We start from the raw sequence: 20,093 nt of genomic DNA, 5'->3' as shown, positions 1-20,093 counted from the left end.
ATTTCAGTGCATCAGAAAAACTTCAGAAGCATTGAGGCCATGAGATCCATGAGAAACTTGCCACATCAAGCAAGGCAACCCTCTTCCAGTGGTCATAGGGATTCAGTCCCTAATCATTACCTTTGGTCCCTAATCAAAATCCAGTGGCAATAAGGAATTAAAGTTTAGAATGTACTTCATTGCGAAATGAGGGCCCAGCTATTCAAGACGGGCCTGGGAAATCACCTACCTCAGAACTCATTACATTTTTCTCTGAAGCTGCAATGTCCAATATGGTAGCTTCTAGACACATGACTATTTAAGTCAATCAAAACTAAGTAAATAAAAAGTCAGTCTCTCAAGTTGCATTTGCTACATTTCAAGTGCTCAGTAGTCACGAGTGGCTTAGTTAGTGGCCACCACAGTGAACACTGCAGACAAAGAACATTTCTATCACTGCAGAAAGTTCTAGAAACTTTTCGTTGGCAAATGCTTTGAATTGAACTCAAACATGCGGCATAGGAACTATTCTGATGCTAGCTAAAAGAAAGAAAGAAACTGAGAAATCTCTATCACTTGCTTGGCTGGCATCTAAGATTTTGAATATACCAGTGAACATTAAGCTCCTAACATCAGAAGGCTTAATGGGAAAAGATCTTCCTGGCCAAGTGCAATGGTTCACACCTATAATCCCAGCACTTGGCAAGGCTGAGGCAGGCAGAGCGCTTGAGCTCAGGAGTTCAAGACCAGCCTGAGCAACACGGCAAAACCCTATCTCTACAAAAAATTTAGCTGGTTAGGGGCATACCCGTCCAAGAAGTTGTGTTGGGTAGTGCTACATGGGGGGCTGAGGTAGGAGGACTGCTTGAGCCCAGGAGGTAGAGGCTGCAGTGAGCTGAGATCACACCATTACACTCCAACCTGGGTGACAAAGTGAGACCCTGTTTAAAAAAAAAAAGATCTTCCTCCCATACTTGATTTCTAGCCACCTAGTTTCCCTCCTCAGGAGCAACCAACATCTCCAGTTCCTTTCGTGTCCTTTGAGGTATTTTATACATTGTGGTAGGCAGAACAATGGCCCCCACAGAAATTCACATCCTAATTCCTGAAACATGTGAATATGGCACCTTACAAGGCAAAAGGACTTTGCCGGTGTGATTAAGGATCCTGAGATGCAGAGATTATCCTGGATTATCCAAGTGGGCCCAGTGTAATCTGAAGGTCCCTATAAGACGAAGGCAGGAGGGTTACAGTCAAAGATGTGATAACAGAAGCAGAAGCTGGAGTGATGTAGCCACAAGTCAAGGGAGGCACGGCCTCTAGAAGCTGGAGAAGGCAAGGAGACAGATTCTTCCCTACAGCCTGCTTCTGGGAGGAATGCAGCCCTGCCCACCCATTTTGGACTTCTGACCAAAATCTTATTATTATAAGATAATAAATGTGGGTTGTCTTAAGCTACCATATTCATAGTAATTTGTTACAGCAATAGAAAACTAATACATGTATATATAAGCAAATATGTATAAATATTTTCCTTCAAAACATAGTTACACAGTCCTTCTTAGCAGCAGCTATCATCTGAAGACTGCCTCACCACCACCTCCTCTCAGTCCTGAAAGATATTGAGAAATACAAGATGATGGAGTCAAATACCAAGAATTCAAACTCTATGTGGCAATGTCTGGATGATGATTTAAGCAGAAAACAATGAAGGCTGTAGAAGGAACTGTCCTAAGAGTCATGAGACCTGGGCCCTGCCTAACTATATGACCTTGACCAAGTCATTTAATTTCTTAGGGCCTCTGTCCCTTCAAATGTGACATCACAGCAGGATGGGGGATGAAGGGATGAAGACAGTAGACTAGACAAGTGTAAGGTTTTCCTCTTTCTAGTCTATGAGTATGCTAATCAATGACATAAGCATGACTTGAATAGAATTGTTGCTAATCTCCCCCAACCAAAAAATAAGGGTGTTAAATAGTATGAAAACAGGAACTGTTTATTGTACTTAGGAGGCAATGCCAATAAACTGTAGGCACAAGGCAAGTCAGTACCAACCCACTACACTTAAGGGGTAAAAATCATTCTTTTTGAGAACGACTAAAACAGTGGTTTGCAAACCGGTGTCCAAGAGCCCAGGGCTCCTTGGCTGTGTGAAACAGCTGCAGGGAAAGAGAATATTTGCAGGGGCGGGGGGTCACTCCCTGCCACCACTTCACCAACAGAGCAGCTCCTCCTCTGCCTATTCTGTAAACTGCAGCTTGGCGTGACTGGGTTTCAGTTTAATCCCAGCACTCTGGGAGGCCAGGGCGGGTGGACACCTGAGGTTGGGAGATCGAGACCAGCCTGACCAACATGGAGAAACCCTGTCTCTCCTAAAAATACAAAATTAGCTGGGCGTGGTGGCACATGCCTGTAATCCCAGATACTCGGGAGGCTGAGGCAGAAGAACTGCTTGAACCTGGGAGGCAGAAGTTTCAGTGAGCCAAGACCACACCATTGCAGTCCATCCTGGGCAACAAGAGTGAAACTCTGTCTCAAAAACAAAGAAAGGCCAGGCACAGTGGCTCACCCCTGTAATCCCAGCATTTTGGGAGGCTGAGGTAGACGGATCAGGAGGTCAAGAGACTGAGACCATCCTGGCCAACATGGTGAAACCCCATATCCACTAAAAATACCAAAATTTGCTGGGCATGGTGGCACGCACCTGTAGTCTCAGCTACTTGGGAGACTATGGCAGGAGAATCACTTGAACCTGGGAGGCAGAGGTTGCAGTGAGCTAAGATCATGTCACTGCACTCACCTGGGGACAGAGCAAGACTCCGTCTCAAAAAAAAAAAAAAAAAAAACCATCTAACTACTAATTTAAGATAATGATCGGCTGATTGGTAAACTTTTTCTTTAAAGGGCTATATAGTGAATAATTTAGGCTTTGAAGCCTCCACTGGTCTAAGTTCTTTTTTTTTTTTTAAACAAATCTTTAAAAATGTAAAAACCATTCTTAGCTCAGAGGATGTGCAAAAATAGGCCTCAGATTGAATATGGCCCACAGGCTACAGTTGCAAACTTATCTAAGATAGAATGAAAATACTAGGTAACTTAAAATTCACACTGAAATTGTGCCCAGATAGGATGAACATGGAGTCCTACTGCATGCATAAGCCTTCCTGATGACAGTCATGTGAAAACAATGCCTCAGACCAGGTCTCTAGGAAAAACAGATTGCGAGGTTCCCACATACTTAGGAAATTTCAGCTCCTCTTCACTTTTGAGCCTGACAATAGTGAGCACATTAAAGGCAGGAAACCTTAATTCCAAAAACATTTACCGAGTGCTGCACTGGGAGAAAGCAAAGATAGGGCTGGTGTTCATAAAGAAAGTGGAAGGATGATGCTATTAATGGATTGACAGAGTGCTCATTATTGTGGATATTAATTCGGTGGCTTCTCCAGTTTTACTGGGGCATGCAAGGCTAACAAGCAGAATTTAAACTCTATCAGTAATACTCATTAATCCAGATTCTTTGTGTGTGAGATGCGGTCTCCCTATGTTGCCCAGGCTGGTCTTGAACTCCTGGGCCCAAGCGATGCTCCCACCTCAGGCTTTTAAGTAGCTGGAATCACAGGCATGAGCCACCACGCCCAGGTCAAATTCTATTTTTATTAAGATAGTTTTAATCACAAGTGACCAGTATCAGATCTTCACATTCTTAAAAACAAGTCTCTAATGAGGTAAACATGGTTCAGAGGGTAAGATAATGGGTAAAGAAAGAGAGAAGGGGCCTAGAAGGTAGGTCACAAGATAAATTCTAGACACTAAATATACGTACTAGATTTTCAAAAGCTGTCTATTTTAATATCTATCAAAGGCCAAGTGTGGTTGCTTACACCTGTAATGCCAGCATTTTGGGAGGCCGAGGCGGGTGGATCATTCGAGGTCAGGAGTTCTAAATCAGTCTGGCCAACATGCTGAAACTCAGTCTCTACTAAAAATACAAAAATTAGCCAGGTGTGATGGTGGGCACCTCTAATCCCAGCTACTCAGGAGGCTGAGGCAGGAGAATCACCTGTACCTGGGAGGCAGAGTTTACAGTGAGCTGAGATCACACCACTGCACTCCAGCCTCAGCAACAGAGCAAGACTCTGTCTCAAAAAAAAAGAAACCTCTCAAAATTATAAATGCACACATCTTTGGACTTAGCAATTCCATTTCCATGAAAATAAATGGTTAAATACACAATTAGGTACTAAATATAAATATTGGGTTATTCACTGAAGCATTATTTGCAAAAGACTGAAATTAAACAAATTATGGTACACCCATACAAATACTATGCAGCTGTTAACAAAAAAAAGAATGAGAAAGCTTTTATAATCCTGACATAAAACAAAGTTGAAGATGTGCTGTTTTAAAGAAAAAAATTTTAAAAAGTAGGTTTCAGAACAGTATGTTCTCCATGTGTGTTAGGAAAGAAAGAAAAGAGAGAAAAAGGAAAAAAAGTGTTTTTTCCTGTTTTGATAGAGCATCTTTGGAATGCCCAAGAAACTAGTAATATTGGTTGCATCTGACAAGCAGAATCTTAGTGACTGAGTTATAGCGGAAGGTTTCTTGAAATAACTTTGTCCATTTTTAGGGTTTTTTAACCTTATGAATGCATTTTTTCAAAGTTACAAGTATTTTTAAAGAGTGGGCTCTGTTGTTTCACAGCTTTACATATCAAAAAACAACTGTGGCTCTTCTAACAGTTACCTGCTAAAGAGAATCATTAAGCACTCAGCCAAAGCGTGGAAGAATTTAAATGTCCTCCTCCAATTTAACAAATATTGACTAACCACACAACATATAAGTAAGATCTGTTGTGTTATTCTTTCTAATTTCCCAGGATAAAAAGACAATGGCCTCTCACATCCACACAGAAGCAGGGACACGACAAGAGAGCTGACCTCATCAAGGTATCCATTGTCACATTCCAACTTCACGGTCCCAGAACCCTTCGCTGTCAAGAATGATTCCCAAGGCCAAACAGCCTGTATAGGAGACTAGAATCAAAGCACAAGGAACATCTGCTCACTCAATGTCTTGGAGAATACTTCAAGGACATCTTTTTAAAAATCTGGTTCTATTTTAGCCATTACAAGTTATCTGCCAAATGTAATAGATAGATATATACAAGTCACCTCTCATCTCTGTTGGGTAAACAGTAATTTCCACGTAGAGAGAGAGAGTCACAGTATTTTGAATACAAAAGAGAGTGGTAAGCAGGTGGACAGCCTGGAGCAGATACCAGGACCAGCACAATCTGGACTTCTGGAGGACAAACACCTCTCTAATAGGGCTCCAACCACATGAAGCACTTACTTGATGATCCTTCATTCTCTTCTTCCTAGAAATAATATAAGCATTCCTGTGGATGTGGGAGAACCCTACAAAGAAGCAGTTACACAGTCACAGTAACACCGATCCCCTGTCCCTATCAGAACACACCAAAACTCAGAAGTCCACGAAAAGACACGTAAGCCTGGAACCCAAATATTTGGGAAACAGTAACAGACCGTCATCTATCTTATACAGTTCCTTGGCTGTGAAAGAAGAAAAACCCTAAATACATAAAAAGCAGCCATTAGTTCTTGAAAACATTCCTTTCCAAAATCAGAATGGAAAGATGAAATATGCCAGCAAGAGTCAGGAGCCAGAAGAAGAAAGCCCACCTCCAGGGGCTCTGCCCAAGTGTCTCCGAGTGGTTCACGCAATGCTAATGCTGGCCTGCTCTAGCTCCATTCCCTGCCCTCTGCAAAGTGACAAAGATAAGACAGTGTATGCTGACGTCCCAAATCAGCTTCAAACACTAAGAATGCAGCTTGGGGTTCCACCCGTTTCTGCAAGTTTGTGCATGCCCTTTTCTCAGTGAGTCGGCTTTCTCACCTGTAAAATGAGAATCACTCTATCTATGATCTCATACAGCCCTCTCAAAGTTCTCCATCCTATAATTCCATATAATCTCTCAAAAACATAAAAACATCAGCACCAGAATACCACCTTCTGGGTTACTCCTCCAGAGATGGGATATCACGGTGGTTTAGATCATGTAAAAACCCAAATAAACAGGTGGCAGCTGAGGAGTCTTTCAACCCCCAGAATCCCTGAAAGGCCTTTCGACATCCGGAAAAGGATGACCAGACGATAAGTAAGTCCTGTTCCCACAGAGTCCACAGCAAGACAGACACTCGTAGTCAGAGTACACCAGCCAGTTGTCTTCACTCAAATCCCCATCAATCCTCACCCACCCTTACCCTGGCCACAGACTGTCTCAGACGGACTATTTATTTGCCCTCGATTTTATTATACCCACCTAGAAATCAGGAGACCTGGGGATCTGACGGAATATTAGCAGCCCAGTGTGGATCACAGCTATGCTATGATCTAACCAAGTGTCTCTGGGAGAATCATATGACCTCCCTGGGACCACCTCTTCATCTGTTAAACCAAGGGGGTTTGACTAAATGAGAGAAGCTCTTTTGCAGATAAAACAGTCTGTGTCTATGCCTCCCATGCAGACAAAACCAAAGACACGGCATGTAAACTTGGCCATGTATGGCAGCATAAGGCCGGGTGAGCAGGCCACCTCTGTGGAGTCCCCACTGACGAGGCTCAGTGGGCAGGTCTACAGGAGGAGCTCTAGAAATACAAAGGCTTCCAATACAGGTTTCCAGGCGCACGTACCTTTCCCGCATCCACCAATTCTGCAATGTCATCTAAACACGGACCGCTGGCCATGAAAAATGCCCAACGATAATGGACTCCTTTCCAGAAATGCTAAAAAGAGGAAAACAAAACATGTCAAATATAGAAAAAGATAAAACCTGATTAAATGCAGATTTAGGAAAAAGCATTTTCTGGATGACTACAACAAACATTTCTCATCTCATGCTGACAAAATGAGTTGTGTGCACAGCACCTTAGCACAATGACTGACAAAGAATGGATGCTCCATACATGTTTAATACATAAATAAGTGAACAAAGACATATCCACATTACACAGGCTCTTTCTCTAAACTGTGCCTGATGAACAAGTAAGCACAGGAAAGCTTTCCTTAAAAAGATCATCTAAATGGGTTTCCTCCCCAGGAGAAATCGGGCTGAGACCTCTAGGCTTTCCCTACTAAGGTCTGAATAAAGCCCAGAGGCACCGGAAGAGGTTTTCACCAAATTAAAAAATGTTTTGGGGATAAGAAGTCACCAAAATATGATCTTAGACAAGAAGCCCAATCACAGTTTTGTTTTTTTCCCCCAGCTCTGACAGGAATAAAGTGGCTTTAAAGGCAAAACAAAGTGCAAAGTTCCTTATACATCATGGCTGAATCTTTCCCTACAGTTAAGGCAAATAAAAGCCATCTAATTGGGGCAATACCTCTCCAAATAAAGATGAGTTAAAATCTTACACCAAGAGGGTTCATGACCCCTCTACAGCCACTTGCAATTGCTATTCTTTGTTTCTTTAATTGAGAAAGGGTCTTGCTATGTTGCCCAGGCTGGTTTTGAACTCCTGGGCTCAAGCAATCCTCTCACCTCAGCCTCCCAAAGTGTTGGGATTACAAGCGTGAGCCACTGTGCCTGGCTGTAATTGTTATTTTTCATGTCAAAGGTAGGGTGGGCAACTATGGAAACAACAAATGAGCTGAGGTTTTCCATGATGCCTCAATGACCTGCCCAACCAAACCTTCATCAGGTGGGAACAAACTGAGATAGTAGAGGGGCAGCCAGTACCACAGTGCTGCCCTCTCCACACCTACCCACACTGTGAGCTGAGCTCAGACTTCTTTTCCATTGAGCTTACACTCAGTATGATATAAGCTACTACCATGGCATGAGGCTGGCAAATGCAATGGAGCCCCTCTGACCCCAACACTTACTAGTTGCATTATTTTTGTGTTTTTTTGTTTTTTGAGTTATGTTATTTTGGTCAGGCTACCCATTTCCTGACCTGTAGGATGGTGGTACCACCACCTAGCTTGCAGGATTGTTGGAAGGATTAAATGAGAATGTATATAAAATGCCTGACACATAGAAAGTATTCTACCAATACTTGTTCAGTGCTGAAAGTGAAGCTTATTGAGGAAAGACTGAGACAATACCTATTCAGTTTAAGAATGAAGAAAGAAAGAAAAAACTAAGCGGTTGCCTAGGCAAAGCTTCCCACTGAGTGTGCCAGGATGGCTAACTGGGTGAGTGGCCCTACAGACCTAGCATCTAACCCAGAAAACCTGTGAGAGTGAAAGGATTCATCATTAGTAATTACTCTAGGACAACAGTTTTAAAGAGAGTCAAACTTACTCTAGAATTGGTGTGATGAGATACTGACTCCCCTTGGCCCTCAGGATAGCCTCCGGAGGTAGAAGTCTCCAGATAGGCTGGTCTTGGAGGAGCAGGGCTTGGTTTGTTCATTTCTATTACCCAAGGCACCCTCAATGTGCTGTTCAAATACTATCATTTTCTATATCTGTCATGGCATGAAAGATGTGGGGATGCACTGGTCTATGCAACTAACTTAAAAAGAAGAGGCCAACACACTGGCTCACACCTATAATCCCAACACTTTGGGAGACCAAGCTGGGAGGATTGGGGCCAGGAGTTCGAGAGTAGCCTAGGCAACATAGCAAGACTTTGTCTCTACAAAACAAGAAAAAGAGCAAAGCTGTTTGAAGGTTTATGTGGCTAAGTGCCAGAAGCACTGAGAATGTCTCAAGCCTACTGTGGATCCAGTTAATGACAATCACAGATCTGTTCAAATACTTTTCCCTAAGGTCTGGCTTCATAGACTACAATTAAAACATTCTGCTAATTCTGTTTAGGGTATTAAAAAAGGAACAGAAATGGTCACAAGTGCCACATCTATAACTCTTCACAGCATGTGGCTCTGTAAAGCGAAACTTTTGGTCTGCAATAGCAGAATTTGTACATTCTGCTACAAGAGGTCTGTGTTTTTCTCCCTGCAGGCCACTATAAGACAGAAAGTAAACCAAAGCAGGCAGGAGAGTCAGAAGCATGACAATGAGGCTTTAACTTCGTGCACAATCAGAAAGACACTGAAAACTACTTAAAAGGTTTTCACATGAGATTACCACTATCATCTTTCAAGCAGGAAAAAAGAGAATGAAGAGCTGTGCCTGTTTTACTCTTCAAGGACAACTCTGAAGGTTGACTTGTAAGAGGTCTCACTGGAGTACAAACTGTGAAATCTTAAAGAAAACTTAAACTGACTTTTAAAGCACTGGAAAATCTGGGTTTTGTGAAAGAGAAAGAAGAGACAAAGGACAGCTAAGAGTCCTTTCTCCACCACAAAGTCCCCTGTGGACACTGTTTCTGGCTACTGTCTGAAGCAAATGGAAATAAAGAACACCACAGTGCAGGGCTTTGGTTTGTTCATCTTTATTACCCATAATATTTCATAAGAATTGAGTTGTGGTCTCCTCCATCATAGCTCTTTGTTACGGCCTCTAAGTATTTAGTTACTACACAGAACTCAAGAGACCAAAGTTCTAAGTTGCATCCCCTAAAATGTCCCAAATTAATATCCAGAATAAAATGCTAAAGATAATCATCAAGCCCCTCATCTCACAAACATGGGGCAGCGTTGGCTGGACTGACACAGTGACTCACAACCTTTTCACCACCGAGGAACTTTCTACTGCCTTTTTCCTGAGTCTCAAGTATTTTGCCTAAAAAATGTAGTTTTTTTGTTGTTGTTGTTGTTTTTCGGTTTGAGACAAGGCCTTCCTCTGTTGCCCAGGCTGGAGTAGAGTGGCACAATCTTGGCTCACTGCAACCTCCATCTCCCAAGCTCAACCCATCCTCTGGCCTCAGCTTCCTGAGTAGCTAGAACTATAGGTGTGCACCAACACACCTGGCTAATTTTTAAATTTTTTTGTAGAGATGAGTTCTATGTTGACCAGGCTGGTCTCAAACTCCTCAAGCTTAAGCAATCCTCCCATTTCTACCTCCCAAATTGCTGGGATTACATGCGTAAGCTACCATGCCCAGACTATCTTTATTTTTTCTATCATGTATTCCATTTTAATTAACATTAATTCATATTTTAAATCAATGAGCTATAATTACCACCAGTTTATCTCATGAAATTATAAAAATGCCTCTGTCCCCAATGTGATGACAACAGGCTACGAGGTAAAGTGGAGAGTAGACTCTCAAGCTCTGCTATTAGTCTGGTAGCTGAGCTGATCTGCCCTGATCTCCAAGGTCACCACTCACCATTGAGTGCAATTTGGGTGAGATGTGTTCAGTGTTGAGCTCTATACAGCCTTGGTAAAAGTGGCCCCGTTCCAGAGTCAGGCTGACTAACCAAGTCCCAGGAACTCCCATAATGCCATTAATAGCTGGAGTTTCAAATTTACACAGAATATGCAGTGTTAGAAGAAGCTGACATGACCCCAGCAAAGGCATGAGTGGAGGCTTACTGAAGTAAAAGTACAACTGCTCTTACTCATAGACTTCTAAAGGTCTGAAAGCCCCAGTCTGGGAATCATTGGTCTATCCCAACACAATGAAAACAGCAGCTGTAAGTTTTCACCCTTATATACAAGAGACTATATGTGTTTAGACATGAAACAGAGAGAGGGCATCAGGTAGAGACAAGAAGGAAGAAGAGACAGAACATCAGATGTCATCGAGAGGCAATAAGTAATAATAAAGGCTAACATTTAATAAGAGCTTTCTATGTACTAGGCGTTGTGCCACGTCTCCATATGGACTACTTCATTTGATCCTTACAACAATGCCATAAGATAGACGTATTATCAGCCTCATTTTATAAGTGGAGACACTGGGCTTAGAGACATTCGGTAACTTGCACAGGGTTACACAGCTACTAAGTAGAGGTCAGATTTGAACCCAGTCAGTGTGACTCGAGAGTCCATGCTTGCAGCCACTGTGCTTATGCGGCTTCCAAGAGAAGAGAAACTGGCTAGGTGGCAAACCAATTTCTAGCAGCAGGAGGCATGTTTGCAGTCATAAACCAAGACCCTTCTTCCTACCTTTAATGCCTTTGAACCTACAGTGACTCCTGTCTGCAACATGCCATCGGCTACGCCCAATCGGTCCATGTTCAGAAGGAAAGGAGTCACCAAAGTCACATAGGTGGCTCCTGACCATTTCTTGAGAAAATCTAGAGCCCATGTTTCAGTGGATCCGCCAACATTATCAAGGATAAAATCAAACCTGGAGAGGAAGAACCAAATCAAAACATTGTTGTCAGGCTTTACACTGAACTCTGATCTTCCTTCCTTCCCAGCACCACTTGACTTAGGGTTTATTTCAGTAACAAATCTCAAACTGTGCTGCACCTCGCCATCCTGCAGAGGCGGGGCTGCTTTGACAGAGAAGGAAGAACACACCCACTCACTGGATCTGTGACTTTTCTCCAAGGTAAGTTGAATGTGACTAATTTTTGTCATAAAATCACTTCATTTTCTAGTACTTTAGAATGACTTAAGCAAGCAGTTCTGAACACAAAGTGATTTTGGCTCACTACAATGCACAGCATAACCCCTCACGGCAAAAAAAATTACCCAGCCCAAAATGTCAATAGCTGAGAAACTAAGGTTGCCAAGGTTGAGAAAGTCTAACTTAGATTTGTAAAAAACTGCAAAGCTTTTCATTCACTATATTCTTTGGTGCACACGGATACTTGAAAGTTAAGCATGAGATTTTCACCTACAAGAATAATTTGCTTTTATTCTCTCTACAGTCAGAAATGCTCATGGAACCATCCTCCTCATCTTCTGTAATTTTCTATCATTTGGCTTCAGGTACAGCATCAGGACAATGCAAAAGGAGAAATGGCCTGCTCTAGCATGCCAAAAAAATTCAGTCATAATGGAATCCACAGGAACTGGTAGAGTTTCAACTTCGCACATCTAACCAAAACTTTTGTAATCACTATATTCTACTGAAACGGGATAAAAACCTAATGAAGCTTTTAAATACTTTTGAAAACAAAGATCTATGTAGAGAATACATGCATATAAATTGAGCAAATCAGTTGATGAATTCCTCTTTGGTAAATCTTTTCTCCCTTCAAATTCATCTGGATGATGTCAAACATTAAAGTTCCTGAAAGCAGCTTTGGCCAACTTTGTGGATCCTGAGTATTTCATGGAACTAAACTAAGGAAGGGCAAATAAAATCTAAGGATATCAAATGCAGGAGCATGATGACCTCAATAGATGACCATTCTTTTCACTAAAAAAGTACCTGCTTCATTTCCAGGTTTTTAATGAACAAATTTGAGGACACTTGATTTAAGGAAAACTTAAGGCAGCCTGGTATTTAGAACAGGCATTGTCTGAGAAAGAAATGTGGAGACCAGGCTGTGGATCCAGCTCTCCCAATAAATGACTGGCGGCATGACCTTGAGTATGCAAAAACTCACAAATCATCTGCCCTTCGCTTTCTCAACTACAGCATCATAGGGTTGGACTGAAGGTTTCAAAGCCCCTTCTCGCCATAAAACTCTAAGATTTCAAATACCTAAAATAAGCTGCTATTTGAAAGGAGAAATATACTTATAGGTAGACTGAGAGGTCAAACTCCCGGCAGAAATGACAAAGATCAATTTTAACGAAAGCTATTAAAAAAAAAAGAAGAAAAAGAAGTAATGGCTTGCATTTATAAGCCAGGAAGGTCCCCCTACTAGAAAAGCACAAGCAAAAGAAGTAAGACCACGTGCCAGGAAGAGATGCCGAGGAAGAACGTGTAGCACTGGTTTGGGAGCCTAGACTGAGTATCCTCTAGCCTACCATCTGTCAAGTTCTCCTATTCTCTGGTGACAAATTCCAGACACACATAAAACTTAAGGTAGGTCAGGTGTGGTAGCTCATGCCTGTAATCCCAGCACTCTGGGAGACCAAGGCAGGTGGATCACTTGAGGCCAGGAGTTCGAGACCAGCCTGGCCAACATGGTGAAACTCAATCTCTACAAAAAAAAAAAAACAAAACAAAAATTAGCAGGCATGATGGTGTGTGCCTGTGATCCCAGCTACTCGGGAGGTTGAGGCATGAGAATCAGGAAGCAAAGGTTGCAGTGAACCAAGATCGCACCACTGCACTCCAGCCTAGGTGACAGAGTGAGACTCCATCTCAAAGCAACAACAACAAAACCTTAAGGTAGATAGAGGGGAATAGGTAGGACTTGGCCCAGTATCATGTTGCTATTCCTAGAAGCATCAGAAGATACAATTACTGCTTTCTAGAAGTCAAATCTCGGAGACCTGTCATGTCCTCACTCAAGGGGCCTACAGAGGCTTAGGCCCTGATACACAGGCAAGAGGGTAGCTGAAAAAATCTCTGAAAGGGACAATGATAGTCCTTAAACATGCCAGGCATGTTCCTGACATGGCAGCTTTACGTTTGCTGTTCTTTCCAGATGGAACAATTGTTCTCCCAGATTCCTTCAACAACTAAATAAATATTATTGAGTACCTACTGCATGCTACTACACTCTTCCAGATGGAGGGATATAGCAGGGAGCAACACACATACACAAATTCTATTCATATGGCTTGCTCACCAAAGCCTCCACTCGAATGTTGCTTCCTCAATGAGGCATTCCATAACCTCCCCATCTATAACAGCCTCCGCCCCAGTCTATTTCATTTTGTTTTTCAGAGCACCTACCACTAAAAGCTCCCAAACAAGAACGTAAGCTCCATGAAAATGGGCACTTGTCTTGTTCACCACTGTAACTGGTATATGGAACCCTGCTTGGCAAGAGTAGAAGCTCCCTGAACAGCTGGCTGCTCCTGGGTGCACCACCAAGACCATTGGGAGTTGGTGGCACTGGCTGAGAAAGGCTGGGCAGTGTCAGATAACTACTCCCTTTTTTTCTTTTTTCTTTTTAAAAATATACTTCCACTCAATGTGGGCAAGAGTAGTTTCCTTCTGAAAACTAATCAAAAAAGGGAAAACCATTGAAAGAGAAGCAGTAAAATAGCTTTCCAAATACACCTCAGGTGTGTTCTCAGCTTCAGCTTGATGTCGGCTGGATAAAGGTCAGATGAATAAGCCCGAATCAACAGGACCTAAGAGAATTCCTGAATGCATTCCTGTTTGGTACCTCAGGACAAACCACAGCCTGGCATTCAGACACACTGGGAACATCCACAATGCTCCCACTACCAAGATTTAGACTTACAGTGTTTCTCTTAAGCCTTTGTTAAGCCAAAACACGGAAAGTATGTTTTGGGCTATCATGTATTTCATGAACTACTCTATATTCTTCCTGTGGTGACAGATGCCACAGAAGGGAATACATTTCCAATTTTGTCTTCAGGCCTCTTATAAACCAACATGGTAACTTAAAAATTAGCAAAGACTATGTAAGCAAAGTAGCTTCCTCAGTACCTATTGACATGCTGTTACTGTGTAACATTTACATCTGGAATTAAAACAGAAGCCAACCTAAGTAACTTCTAATGACATGGAATGTTTTCATAAATTCTTCTCTAAGAATCCAACATGATTGTAAAGCCAACAAGCCATCTCAGACCTGCATCATCAACTGTCCTTGTTCCCATTCCCAGCGTGAACGTTATTCTAATACATACCGTTTTAAGGATTTCAACTGCTCCTCCACACTTCCAGATTTGTAATCAATTACATCATCTGCCCCAAGCTTCCTTACAAGTTCACTGGCATCTTGAGAGCAAACTGCTGTCACATGAGCACCCCATGCTTTCATTACCTGCCACCCCAAAAAAAATTGAAGAAAAAAAAACGAAGAGATTAAAAAAACTGACTGCATTGAAAAAAAATCATTGACACCATGTATACATATATCAGACTAATCTCTAAAGAACTTTAAGTACCTCATCTTAACAAGAACTATAGGAAGCCATCTGTCAGAGACTAGGAAAAATGCTTAAACTTTCGTTCACTAAGAAAATTCCAAGAAAGAGATCTCATTTTCTCTACATGAGACAGCCAGCCACCGTGTTGTCATGAAGTTATAACTAATTCACTCAGAGAGGGATTCAGTGTCTCACCAGTAACAGAAAAGACAGGAGTTGAAAGCCTCAAATTTAGCACTTTCAAGGATAGCAAAGTTAAATGGCCCAAAAAAAGCATGTCTTCAGAAAAATGACTTTAAAATGTATCCAGAACGTTAGAATGCCACATATCATCATTTGCATCTCCAGTAAGTGTTAACACAATACTGAATCATACAGTGTTTCAAAGTAATGAGCTATTAAGTAATAGGTAATATATGAAAAGGCTCTCTTAGAAGGGGAAGAAACTATAACCATTTTATCTTAAAAACTTGGAGTAAGAAAACCTCAACAAATGGTACCTAGGTTTTAAAATGCAGATGCCTTATATTTAAAAATAATTAGTTATAACTAGATTTACATTAAAAGGAGAGGCCGGGTGCGGTGGCTCATGCCTGTAATCCCAACACTTTGGGAGGCTGAGGTGGGCAGATCACAAGGTCAAGAGATTCTGACCATCCTGGCCAACATGGTGAAACCCCGTGTCTACTAAAATAATAAAAATTAGCTGGGCACGGTGGCTGGAGTGCAGTAGTGCAATCTCGGCTCACTGCAACCTCCACCTCCTGGGTTCAAGCAAATCTCCTTCCTCAGCCTCCCGAGTAGCTGGGACTACAGGCACATGCCTGATTTTTATAGTAATCACCTCCTCGTATTTCAAAAAGTTTTATCACCCAACTATGCATTCTCTAGACATTATAGTCTTGTGCATTTTTAAAATGATATGTCTTAAGTCTCTCTAATTTTTTTTTTTTTTTTTTTGAGAAATAAATAGTCTCACTCTGTTGCCCAGAGTGCAGTGTCATGATCTTAGTCCACTGCAACCTCCACCTCCCAGGTTCAAGCGATTCTCCTGCCCTCAGCCTACCGAGTAGGATTACAGGCACATGACACCACACTAGACTAATTTTTGTATTTGAAGTAGAGACGGGTTTCACCAAGTTGACCAGGCTGATCTTGAATGCCTGACCTCAAGTGATCCACCCGCCTTGGCCTCCCAAAGTGCTGGGATTACAGCTATGAGCCACTGTGCACGGCCTTAAGTCTCTTTCAACATAGGCTCTTGTTCTATCCCTTTGCTTTTTTTTTTTTTTTCTTTTCTCTCTTTTTATTGCATTTTAGGTTTTGGGTTACATGTGAAGAACATGCAAGATTGTTGCATAGGTTAACACATGGCAGTGTGATGTGCTGCCTTCCTCCCCATTACCTATATGTGGTATTTCTCCCTGTGCTCTCTCTCCCCAACTCCCCACCCCCTGCTGTCTTATAATTTATCTGTGGAACAATCTAGGCCATTTGATCTGTGGAGTTTCCCACAGTCTGGAATTTCTGACTGCACACCCACGGGACAGTTCCACACGTTGCTCTGTCCTCTTTATTTTCTGCAACTTGGCAGATGGATCTGGAGACTAGATCAGATTCCATTTCAATCCCTTTAGGAAAACTATGGACAGTGTCTGGCAAAACTAGAGGGGCACATCATGTCTGGTTGAGGCACTCCTTAGTATCTTAGCAACTGTCAGTGCTTAATATTTATATCTGTTTATTGGTGGTTGTGAAATAGTAATCATCTAATTCTACTTCTTTTTATTTAAGTAGTTGAAATATTTTATTTTTTTTGCCGGTGAGCAGGGGGAGTGGAGTCTTGCTCTTTGCCAGGCTAGAGTGCAGTGGTGTGATCTCTGCTCACTGCAACCTCCACTTCCCGGGTTCAAACGATTCTCCCTGCCTCAAGCTCCCGCGTAGCTGGGATTACAGGTGTCCACCACCATGCCTGACTAATTTTTGTATTTTTCATAGAGATAGGGTTTCACCATGTTGGCCAGGCTGGTCTCGAACTCCTGACCTCTGGTGATCCACCCACCTCGGCCTCCTAAAGTGCTGGGATTACAGGCATGAGCCTCTGTGCACAGCCTGAATACTTTCACAAAGTAACACTGCCCCTCATTATATTATTTGATCTACTCAATTATACAGTTCATGTAGGAAAGGCAAGACAAATGCTTAACCGTTTCTCTTTATCATTTATAAGATAATAAATTGGTTCCCTTTCATCTTCCAAAACAGAACTCTTTTGAAAAAAGTATCATGAACGCATGGATTTAAATATATTTAAAAGGTTTCAACTCAGTGTAATGGTCATTATTATTACTAAAGCTCAAATTGTTACATCTTTGGGCATTTCTTTAAGTTAGCTCTCGAGTCTTTATATGACCTGACTAGTCTTTGATAGCTTTCAATGTATTCCAGGTTATTCTTGTATATTTGCACCCTAGATCTGAAATCAGCTACTTCTCTGTGAAGCCCTGCCTTGTTTTAATGAGAAATGATATTTCAAGCGATGACTTTACATACACACATACACAAAATATTTCTTGAGTTCACATTGATACATCCCATTCTAATTTGAGACTACAAAATCTCAGCACTTGGCCAGGCGCAGTGGCTCAAGCCTGTAATCCCAGCACTTTGGGAGGCCGAGGCGGGTGGATCATGAGGTCAAGAGATCGAGACCATCCTGGCCAACATGATGAAACCCCGTCTCTACTAAAAATGCAAAAAAAAAAAAATTAGCTGGGCATGGTGGCATGTGCCTATAGTCCCAGCTACCCGGGAGGCTAAGGCAGGAGAATTGCTTGAACCCAGGAGGCAGAGGTTGCAGTGAGCCGAGACTGCACCACTGCACTCCAGCCTGGGCTACAGAGCAAGATTCCATCTCAAAAAAAAAAAAAAAAAAGTGAAAAAACAAAACAAAACAAAATCTCAGCACTTTGGGAGGCCAAGGCAGGAAGACTGCTTGAGGTCAGGAATTTGAGACCAGCACAGACAACACGGCAATACCCCACCTCTACAAAAAATGGAAAAATTTGCTGGGCATAGTGGCATGTGCCTGTAGTTCCAGGTCTCAGGAGTTTGGGGGGAGACGATCATTGAGCCCAGGACGTTGAGTCTGTGCTGAGCTGTGATCACATCACTGCATTCCAGCCTGGATGACAGAAAAGACACTGTCTCAAAAATAATAACAATTATTTCACTATATTTACCTTGTCAGACAGAGCATATGGCTGTTCCTTTACTGTCTCCTTCTAAGCCCTCATTTAGTTTTGTTGTATAGGTAACTACGTTGAACATTTACCACTAGTCCTCAAAATGCCTTCATAGGTACTTCTAGTCAGAAGTTCATTATCTAGTAGATTCCTCAGAAAGGGATCAGAAGAACAACATTCCCCAAGTTCTTGATGTAGGTAACAGTCTGTATGTGTCCATGATTCCTGAAGGCCAGTTCTGTTGTATAAATGATTCTTGGTGCACTCCTCCTTGAGTATCTTAAATATCTTACTCCATATTTTTTCTGCCAAAAGTGTTACTGACAAAAAGTCTCATGATGGTCTAATTTTATTTCTAAGTCACGTCACCTTTTTTTTTTTTCTTATATGGATACATAAGTAGCACATGTGCTATTTTGTCTAGATTTCCAAAGGATCTTATTTCTTTTTCTTTTAAGGCCAGTAATTTCACTATAATTTTTCTTCCTATTTTTATTAGTAACTTTTAGTGTTGCTCAGTCTGGGTCCATGTCCTTAGAAAAGTGATGTGGCTATTAAACATGTAATTTCAAATCATTTAATTTTAGGACAGTAGGAAAGTTTCTTTAATTATTGTTTTAGTATGGGTTCAATTCCCTTGCTTTGGTTTTCCCCTTCAAGGACTCCTAGTATCAATATATTAATTTTTCTTGCCTGTCATCAATATTTGGTACTTTCTGTTGAATCTGTTTTTATTGTTTTCTTTCTTTCTTTTTGAGATAGGGTCTCACTCTGTCCAGGCTGAAGTGCAGTGGGGTGATCACAGCTCACTGCAGCCTTGACCTCCTGGGCTCAAATGATCCTCACACCTCAGCCTCTCCAGTAGCTGAGATTACAGGTATGAGCCACCATGCCCAGCTAATTTTTATATTTTTTGTAGAGACGAGGTTTTGCAATGTTGCCCAGGTTGATTGTAAATCACTGAGCTCAAGCAATCTGCCTGCCTCAGCCTCCCAAAGTGCTGCAATTGGAGCCACAGTGCCTAGCCTACCTTTTTGTTTCTTTTGTAATTTGAATATTTTTCTGCATTTTGTTTCCATTAAGGAAGCATTATGTGTTCTGTTTACTTGCTATTGAGTTTCTCCGAGTTTAGTATTCTATTACTAAGTGAGTTTTTCATTTAGTTTTACTTTTTTCCTGAATTTTTCCAATTCTGATTTATTTTTTTCATGTCTTATATTTTTAATGTCTTTTAATTTGCTTTGAAATAGGCTACATTTCAGGCTGTTGTCCAGGCACGTATTCTGATGTGCTTTCATTATAGGGTATGTTATTATATATCTTATTTCCACTTTCCTTATAATAGTTTTGTATGGGATTTAACTTTAATGCTCTTCTATTACTTATTTTTAAATTTTATTAAAATTTTTTGTTGTGAAATATACAAATAAAAGCATACAGAATATAAATATATAGCTTAACAAATTATTACAAGTCAAATATTATTATAACCATTACTCAAAATTAAGAACTAGAATACCACCTCTGCCCCTAAGCCTCCCATTTAAAACCTCAACTCTCTAAAAAAAGTAACTACTAACAAGACCTTTACAGTAACCCTTTTTGCTTGTTTTTTAGAAATTTTATTAAGTAGACACCCTTAAAAAATATTGCTTAGTTTCACCTGTTCTTGAATGCCATTAAATGGAACCACATAGGATATGCTCTTGTGCCTGATTTCTTTTACCTAATATTTGGTTGTGATGTTCATCCACTTCACTGTGTGCAATTATAGATTTTTTTTCATGACTGTATAATATTCCAATGTAAGAATATACCACAGTTTACTTACTTATTTTACTGGGGATGGACATTGGGGTTTTTCTAGTTGGGGAATTTTAATAGGAATAGCTCTGCTCTGAAATTCTGGTACATATCTTTGGATAAACATGTTTGTCTATCTACCTATAGGTTATAATCCTAAAAGAGGAATTGTTGTGTTGTCCTTTTTTTTTTTTTTTTTTTTT

At 41.2% G+C, this 20,093-nt stretch overlaps 1 protein-coding gene across 2 annotated transcripts in view; it reads right to left on the bottom strand.

The window, feature by feature from the left end:
• RTN4IP1 (reticulon 4 interacting protein 1) overlaps window positions 1–20,093 on the bottom strand; it is a 56,517-nt gene that overhangs the window by 4,555 nt on the left and 31,869 nt on the right. For both annotated transcript variants that reach the window (XM_017543759.2, XM_037743957.1), the window contains exons 6-8: window positions 14,600–14,736; window positions 11,030–11,213; window positions 6,700–6,792 (exon numbers count right to left, since the gene is read on the bottom strand). In XM_017543759.2, the coding sequence (XP_017399248.1) occupies window positions 6,700–6,792; window positions 11,030–11,213; window positions 14,600–14,736 (414 nt within the window). The remainder of the gene's footprint in view (window positions 1–6,699; window positions 6,793–11,029; window positions 11,214–14,599; window positions 14,737–20,093) is intronic.

Source organism: Cebus imitator, unplaced genomic scaffold, assembly GCF_001604975.1.
Source record: "Cebus imitator isolate Cc_AM_T3 unplaced genomic scaffold, Cebus_imitator-1.0 Scaffold160, whole genome shotgun sequence".
In the NCBI taxonomy this organism is placed as follows: Eukaryota; Metazoa; Chordata; class Mammalia; order Primates; family Cebidae; genus Cebus; species Cebus imitator.
Note: the sequence above shows the minus strand (reverse complement) of the source record. Positions and strands in the feature narration are given on the sequence as shown.